Raw genomic sequence first — 9,206 nt, forward strand, 5'->3', positions numbered from 1 at the left:
AGCTAAATTAATATTGGACAAAATTAACTTTATTGCAGAAAGTATTAATATTTTATGATGATAAAATTATATAAAATTCAATTTTTTGTGTACTAAAGAACACAGTCTCAAAATATTCGTAGAACTGTCAGAAAAAATTGACAAATCCATCATGATAATGGGAAATTTCAATACACTTCTCACTGAGGCAAGCAGACATACACAAAATTAGTTAAGACCTAGAAAAATTGAGCAATACAGTTAACAGATTTGATCTAATGGATGTGTATGTGTATATCTGCACCCAGCAATTAGAGAGTACATTTTCTTTTCAGTACGTATGAAGTATTGTAGAAATTGATCATGTACTAGACCATAAGACAAGTCTTAACAAACCACAAAACGTTGGTACCATACAGAATGCTGTTCTCTGAGCTCAGTTTGATGTCAGTGACAAAAGATAAATATTCTGTGATCAAAGAAGAAGTCATAAGGGAACTTAGAAAATACTTTGAACTGAATAATAGTGAAAACCAAGGCTTGTGTTAAAAGAAAGACTGAAAAGGACTCCCCTGGTGGTGCAGTGGTTAAGAATCCTCCTGCCAATGCAGGGGACACGGGTTTGATCCCTGGTCTGGGAGGGTCCCACATGCCACGGAGCAGCTAAGCCTGTGTGCCACAACTACTGAGCCTGCGCACCTAGAGCCCATGCTCCGCAACAAGAGAAGCCACCACGGTAAGCCCGCGCACTGCAATGAAGAGTAGCCCATGCTTGCTGCAACTGGAGACAGCCCGTGCGCAGCAACAAAGACCCTACGCAGCCAAAAATTAATTAATTAATTAATTAATTTAAAATATTTTTTAAAAGACTGAAAATCAATAATCCAAGTTCTTACTGAAATTAGAAAATTGGTAACAGAATAAACACAAAACAATAAAGATCAGAGAAGAAAAAAATTGAAAAAATTACACACTAGAGTAGAGACTGACAAAGTCAAAAGTTGGTTCTTTGAAAAGAATAATAAAATAGATTAGCCTCTGGCAAGATTGTCTCTAGAAGGAAAAAATAAACAGTATAGGAATGAAAAGGAACACGTAACTCTAGATATGGCAGAAATTAAAAACGATTGGAAAATTCTGTGAAAAATTTTATACTTTTCAAGTAAAAAATTTAAACAAAACAGACAGTTTCCTTAAAAATATAATATTGTCCAAAATGACTCAAAAAGAAGTAGGAAACCTGAATAGACTAATAACTATCATAAGTAGTTATTAAGACTAACCCTGAAAAACCACAAATATTTTTTAAAAAACCACACCAAAAACCTAAAAACAGGCCCACGATGACAGTTTGACAGCAAATTTACCAGATGTCCAAAGAACACCATGTTAACAGTAGTAAATTCCCCCCAAAAGTAGAAGATGATAGAAGGTTCTCCCACTTATTTTATGAGAATAGTATAAACTTGGTAACCCAAATCAGACAAGGACAGGATAAGAAAGAAAATTAAAAGGAACTCTCATTTATGAATATAAATGCAAAATCCAAAAACATACTAGCAAACCAAATTTGTCAATATAGATCGAAAATAATGCCTTCCAACCAAATTGGATTTATGCTACGAATGCAAAGATATATGTGATTAGAAAATTTATGTATATAAGTTACCACATTAACAGAGGAAAAGGACCGTATTAATAAATTCTATATTATTAATAATTTAAAATCAAAAGCAAAGAATAAATATTCGATAATATATTAAAATTAATAAGAATTTAGCTGGGTTGCCAGATATGAGCTCAACATATGAAAACCAGCTGCATTCATATCCCAGTACAAAAAATATATATAACTTTTTTTTAGAATAAAAACATTAACAGCAACGGAAACTACAACGGGAATAAAGTATGTTGAGAATAAATCTTAAGATATTCAAGACTTTAAAACTTTATTGAAAGATATTATGGAAGGTTTGAAGTAAATACAGGTACCTTTTTGTGGCTAGGAAAACTCAATGTCATAGAGATGTCACTTCACCCCAAATCTATGTAGTTAATGCTATTCCAGTCAAATCTCAACTAGTTTTTTCATGTAACTTGACAAGTTGATTCTTAAATATATAATGGATAAAAGAACAAAGGGCCAAGAATAGTCGAGACACTCATAAAGAAGAAAGCGATGCTGGGGGCAGGGAGCTTGTCCTGTACAAATTCACCATAGGACTATTAATTAAGACAGTTTGGAAAGGATATAGGTGGGTAAGTGGGAAAGAATAGAGTCCATAAACACCCATGCATATACGGAGAGACAACGTAACTTGGAGGTTAAGAGCATGGACTGTTGGGAGTCAGGATTCCTAAGGTTTGAATTCCAGCCCCTCTGTTAATTCACTGTGTCATCTTGGTCAAGTTACTTAATTTTTCTCTGCCTTAATCTGTAAAATGAGGCAATAGTACCAACTTCATAAAGTTCTGAGGTTATTTTATTATTATTATTTATTTATTTAATTTTGGCTGCGTCGGGCCTTTGTTGCGGCATGTGGGATCTTTTGTTGCGGGGCACGGGTTCTTCGTTGTGGTGTGCGGTCTCCTCTCTAGTTGTGGTGTGCAGGTTTTCTCTCTCTGGTTGTGGCATGTGGGCTCCAGAGCACGTAGGCTCTGTAGTTTGCCACACGCAAGCTCTGTAGTGAGGCATGCGGGCTCAGTAGTTGTGGTGCGCGGGCTTAGTTGCCCTGCAGCATGTGGGATCTTAATTCCCTGACCAGGGATCGAACCTGTGTCCCCTGCATTGAAAGGCAGATTCTTTACCACTGGACCACCAGGGAAGTCCCTTTTCTGAGGTTTTAAATGAGTTGTTTTTAGAAAGTTCTGGCATATAATAGGTGCTATATAAGTGTTTGTTTAACATGAATGGAAAAATTGGTTTCCCAAGGGTGGTATTACAGTATAGTAAAGATAAGAATGAACTATTCAATGAATGGCACTGGGATCGATTGATATGTTATTGATATGAAAAAATACTGTTATTGATACTGTTATGGATATGAAAAAATAATTGAATCCTATTTTACATTTGAAATAAGAATTCCAGATTAATTGCCCGTGGAAACTAAAATCTAAAGTGTTGGAAAGAATATAGAGAGATGTTCTTAACCTCATGGTAAGGAATTATTTGGGGGGCTAAGATAACCTCCCCATAAAAACTTAGAAGAAAAGTTGATGAATTTGACTACGTTAAAATTTTAAACTTTTTTTGCATCATGATACTGTGAAAAAGTTAAAAACTAGACCTCAGAGTGTTTTCATAACAACAAAAGTTTTTCTATCTGAAACAGTACTCTGCTTCAGCAACTTTCTGTAATACAGTTAGCTCATTGCAGTTGGTAAAGGTATAGAAGGGCGACAATATAATCACATCATACTGGTTCATATATAATATTTTTAAGCACATTAATGCTTTGCTCCATCAAATAAAAGCAAATATGGAAGCAAGCCATGGAAGAATACAGTTAACTTTAAGGATGCCCATTCACCAAGTAGACTCACACCCAATTCAGTTAGGCCCTGGGATTTATTTTGGAAGTGCCTGCTTACTTCATAGTTCTCAAATTTTGTGCTTTGGCTTTTGTCTCTGTAACTCAACAGTATCAATCCTTCCTTAATCCTCTTTATATCAAGCTAACCTCACCCTTTTTTAAAAAATCCTATATTTACAGAGGTATTTTATTTGTTTGGAAGGAGCACAGCTTTGTTCCGGTTACAGGGTTGTATTATTTGAGTGGTCTGCCTTTATTTAACCTGTTTTTTTTTCTCTCATAAACCCTGTTATTTTTAGTGAATAGTTTTGTAGAAAGCAAGGTTCATCAAAAATGTGTGTATTATGTTACAGCTGAAATATCTGGATAATAACTTCTTACAAATCTATAAGGAAAAGACAAATCAAAATAGAAAAATTGGCAAAAGTTGTTGACAGCCAGTTCATAAAAAGGAGCCACAAGTGTCCAGTAATCATACAAATGTGTCTGCTGTACATATCCTACAGCTCAGTAATTCCACTCCTAGGTATATGCTCTGGAGGGATTTTTGATCTTGTGCTCCAGGACAGTGCTGCTACTACTACTTAGTGTGCAGGTACAGGGTGAGATCAAGGAGCTTGTACCAGAAAATAAATCAATACAGTGCTGTCTTCATTGAGAAAGTTGTGCAGTGCTTAAAAAAAAAAAAAAGTCAATCAAAACAATGTGTTTAGAGGACTGGTAACAGATAGCTCAAGGATTAGCACTGTGTGTACCACCCTTTGAGTAGTGCTGGCTAAGAGATGTACAAGAATGTTCATAGCATCACTGAAAGTGTCCATTGGTAAAAGAATGGATACATAAATTGCAGTGTGCTTATACGATGGAACGCTATACACAGTGAAAATGTAAAAACTAGAGCCTTATTTATTAACAATTGCAAACCTCAAATTGACTGAAAAAAAGCCACTAGAAAAAAGCATACCTTATAGTAGTATTCAAATAAAATTTAAAACATGGAAACAGTACTATACGTTGTTTTGGAATACTCATATATATAGTTTTAGAGTAAGAAAATGCCTAAGAAAGTAAAGCACCAAAATCAGGAGAGTGATTTTCTGCTGGATTTTGGAGAGAGAAATATAATATTTTAAATAATGTGGGCTGATAGCAATTTATGTAAGAAGGACCTGGGATTTTAAATGGTTTCTTTGTCTAGATAAGCCGAAATCATATGATTGTAAAATAAGAAGTACCCATTTTAGATCACAGAGGGTGTACTATTCAGATGTATTGGGAATTGTTAACACATCTGGAGTATTTTGTTCATTTCTCAGTACTTTGTTGTAAGAGGTATTCTGGTAGACCAGAGGACGTCTAGAGCCAAGTGAGTCAAATAGAGAGCAGGCTGAATGAAAACAGTGTCATAAGCCAAATTGGGCATGTTTATTTAGACAGCAAAAGTCTTAATGACAACAGAAATTGTTTTAGATATTGAAAGAACGTCATATGGTTGAGATCTTTTACCTTCTTTCCTTTTAAATTTATCCATCATTTTTACCTATCAAACCAACCTGTCAGGATATGAGGTTGGATAAATATTAATTTTACCCTTCAACGTATTAGCCAAGCCTTCTAGCTTTGTGGCATATGCAAATTTGCAATGTGTCGACAGTGAGAATGTTGAACAGTATAAAATCTGCTTGGGTAACTTCCTAGCTGTTGAGCAAGTTACTTAACCTTCTTAAGGCCTTGAGTTTATCATTAGAACTTTCTGCAGTGATGGAAATGTTATATATCTGTGCTATCTAGTAGAGTAGCCACTAGCCATGTGGCTGTTGAGCACTTGAAATGTGGCTAGTGTGACTGAGGATGTGCATTTTTCTTTAATTTTAATTAATTTAAATTTAAATAGCCACGTGTGGCTTGTGGCTTACTGCACTGGACAGTGCAGATCTATAAAACTAAAATTAAAAGGCTCTGCTGCCCTAATATAACTTAGGGCATATTTAACTTCCTATATTTAACTTCCTATAAAATCATGAAATAGTATTATTTAACTTTAACTTCCTATGAAATAGTTAACTAATATTTAACTTTCTAATATTTAACTTCCTATAAAATCATGAAATAGTTTATAAATACAAATGGATGATGGTATATTTATTTGTATATGTATATGTATTGCAGGAAGGAAGGGATAGAATTAAGTTTTCAATACTCACATCACATAAATATGGTCTTTTAAAATGTAATGCAGTATTGTCAAGAATTAAAGCTTAAAAGTTTGATCTATGGCATGAACTGGTTGACATTTGCATAAATGAACAACTAGTTTGAAGAGAGAAATATCTGTCCAGATTTGTCCTTTAATTTTGAATATTGGTAAAGTGGTAGTTCTTTAGGTTCTCTTTTGGGAATGGTTGTTCTGTTTAAACTTTAAAGTACTTTATAGCATAATTTTGCAAAGATTCATTTCCCTGACTGCTTAGAATAATCAGAATGTAATAAACATATTCTTATCTTTTATTTCTATATGCCAAATATGGTCGTTAAAAACATTGAATTTTTTTCCACAGAGATATATTAATGTCAAGAAGTAAGCATTTTTATTATGACTGTTATGATATAAATAATTAAACGTAAGTGTTTCAGTTTTTCTGGTTTATTTCTTTTCTAGCTGCATAGATGAATGGTTTGAAGTAAATAGATCTTGCCCTGAGCACCCTTCAGATTAAGCATCAGCTTCCTGTTTTATAGGTAATTCTCCCTTTTTCTGTTTTAATTGCTTTTTAAACTGTTACCTGAGTTATACATTCTCAACCACCGTTTTTATTCACTCATTTATTAATTAAGGTGTGTGTGTGTGTGTGTGTGTGTGTGTGTGTGTGTGTGTGTGTGTGTGTGTGTGTGTATGTGTTCCAGACATTGTATTAGGCTACTGTATAGAAAACTCACATTAAAAGATACATAAAAACAACTTTCTTGATTTCCCGAAGAGAGTCATATATTAAGTAAACTCTATATTTTTGGTACTTTAGAACACTTTAGCTTATTTGATTTTAGTTTAATACTTTAAAAAACCCCATGAAGTAAATATCATGACCCCATTTTACCAATGAGAAACCTGAGGGTCAGAGTAATTAAGTTCTATGACATTAAGAAGCACGTTGCACCAACAGTCCAAGGACATGTAGTTAGCAACAGAATCAAATTCCATACTCTTATCCATAACTTCCCAGGTATGTTTTTAGGTAATGCAATATAATATAATTCTAATCATAATAATTAGTTAGCATTTATATTGCATTATTATGTGCCGGGGATTGGTCTAAGCATTTTACATCCATTTATAACTCATCTAATTGGTGTAACAACCCTTTGAGCTCAGTACTCTTAACTACTCCCGTTATGCAGATGATGAGATTAAGTTTTAGAGAGGGAAACTTGACTTGTCAAGGTCACATAGCTAGTTCCTTAGTAGAGCTGGGAATTGAATCAAAAGATTGTGTTCTTTGCTATTTTGCTATTATTAGGTAGGAACAGTTTCTTCAGAAAGTTGCATTTGTATTCATTCGTTCAATTTAATCTTTCACTTTTGTATCCTACCTATACAGTAGACAAAAAAAAAAATTGAATTTTAAACCAAATACAGAATTTGTTTTCCACTATTGACGTAGCTTATTCATGACTCTGCATTTTCTGAAAATGTTTAGCGAATTGAAATGAAAACCTCACTTGAGTATTGCTTTTTTCATATTCCATCATTTAGCTTTGAAAAAATAGTTAACCTAATTGCTATCTTCATGTATATGAAAAGCTTTTTATTTTTATCATTTCAAAAATGATATAAAACATTGTGTTTTATATGAAGGCAGAATATTTTAGCCAATCTTGGAATTGTTTTGGAAGGAGTTAGAACCTCTGTGTTGAGAGACTCAAGATAGTCACAGACAACAATCTTTCCTCAATGTCTAAGACTGGAGGCAGGAAACTAGAGCAGATAATACCTGAGATCTGGTCCTGTGCTGTTCCCCCATTTCCTTTTATTTCAGTAACTCCTGGTCTTAAATTTGAGGTGTTGAGATAATAAACACATTCAAGGAATTCTGTTCCCTCTTAATGAGGGTCATTTAATAGCGGCAGATAAGAATATTGGCAAAATATATTTGAGATAATAGCAGCTATAGCAGCTGAAATAAGAGCTGCAACATTGAGAGAGACCTCTGTCTTAATAACATTAGGGTTATGCCTGTGAAATGTGAAGGCCTGGGTAGACTGTATCAGCTTTTGAACCTTTTACTGTGAGATGATTCAGATCATCATACCTTGACACATTTGAGGTATGAATTGGGATTAGGTTGCTGTATAAGAGAAGTGTGGTGATGGAGTGGTATTTTGAGGATACATGCATGTATGTATGTTTTTATTTTACTGTGTAAAGGATTTTTTGAAGAGGAGGATGCTTTGGAATGTCTTCAGGGTCACCTTACATCTGGGCCAATAAAGTAAAGCTATAGCTAAAATTTTAGAAGCTTTTTAAGTACTAAAAACCAATGCTAATAAAATGAAATTTTTACCTTAGTATTCCACATATCAAAATAATATGTCTAAATCTTTCACCCATAGATAAAATTTATCTTTTTAGTCAATAAACTTTTTTGTGTGAAAATGGAATTTTATGATATAAAATATTTTATTACATGGTCTAATCAGCGAAATTTTTCTTTTAGTGTCACAGTGAGGTTATGGGATATGTGGACCATGCATCTCATCTCATGGTCAATATGCATGTCTGTTGGTTTTAAACAGCATTTCAGTTTCCTTACCCTATATATCAATGTTATCTTCTTCTTCATTTTTTTTTCATTGTGGAACCTGAGTTTGGTGGCAGCTGCCCTCAGAAATGTGAACCAATGGAATCTTTCTCTATGGGTCTTGAAGAGTCATTTCTGAGAATGTGTAGACATGGAATATCTCAACTCTCTCACGTTTTTGCTTTTGTTCTGACTGCCCTTATTTGTCAAATGATAAATTCTTCTATCCCTTTTGCTGTCCTAGATTAAAAGTGTATGGGTTTGGGTGGGAGGGAGGCTCAAGAGGGAGGGGATATGGGGATATATGTATACGTATAGCTGATTCACTTTGTTGTACAGCAGAAGCTAACACAACATTGTAAAGCAATTATACGCCAATAAAAATGTTAAAAAAAAATGTGTGGGTTTGAAGAGGATTCAGTGTTGTTAAAACTTTTTTTTTTTTTTAAGGCAACATGTAAGTAGCACTTCTGATACTCTTCAGCATACAAATTTAGTAGTCAGCCCAAAACGGAGATACATGAATATCTAAGGTCTTGTTTAGTTAGGAAATTGTTCACTATTTGTAATTCGAGGTTTTTAGTTACTTGGAGAGGGCTTAGTAAATTGTGTGTGTTTGTGTGTGTGTGTTTTCTGTAGTTTGGTGTAGTCTTTGTTGTGGAGGGGGAATGACTGTTACTTAGTGGCTACTTTTTGTAACTATTTTAAGCTTTAATTGGTCCTTCTGTGTCCTTGATTTGTTCTTTTGCAGAAAACAAATTTTATCAGTTTTTAAAATAGTAAGTGTATGAAAATTTACAGTCTAAAGCAATGTTCATGGGGAAATGGATGTTGTATTTTGATTTGTATTACTATCATGGACCATTGCTTAAACTAAATGTATCCACTTTTACAC

At 33.9% G+C, this 9,206-nt stretch overlaps 1 protein-coding gene across 2 annotated transcripts in view; it reads left to right on the forward strand.

Annotated features, from left to right (window-relative positions):
• The window catches only part of ZNRF2 (zinc and ring finger 2), a 92,838-nt gene that overhangs the window by 82,596 nt on the left and 1,036 nt on the right, over positions 1–9,206 (forward strand). For both annotated transcript variants that reach the window (XM_082398022.1, XM_082398023.1), the window contains one exon: positions 6,175–6,254. In XM_082398022.1, coding sequence (XP_082254148.1) covers positions 6,175–6,232 — 58 coding nt within the window. In that variant the 3' untranslated portion in view covers positions 6,233–6,254. The remainder of the gene's footprint in view (positions 1–6,174; positions 6,255–9,206) is intronic.

The sequence above is a fragment of the Balaenoptera borealis genome, assembly GCF_965194805.1.
Source record: "Balaenoptera borealis genome assembly, chromosome: 7".
In the NCBI taxonomy this organism is placed as follows: domain Eukaryota; kingdom Metazoa; phylum Chordata; class Mammalia; order Artiodactyla; family Balaenopteridae; genus Balaenoptera; species Balaenoptera borealis.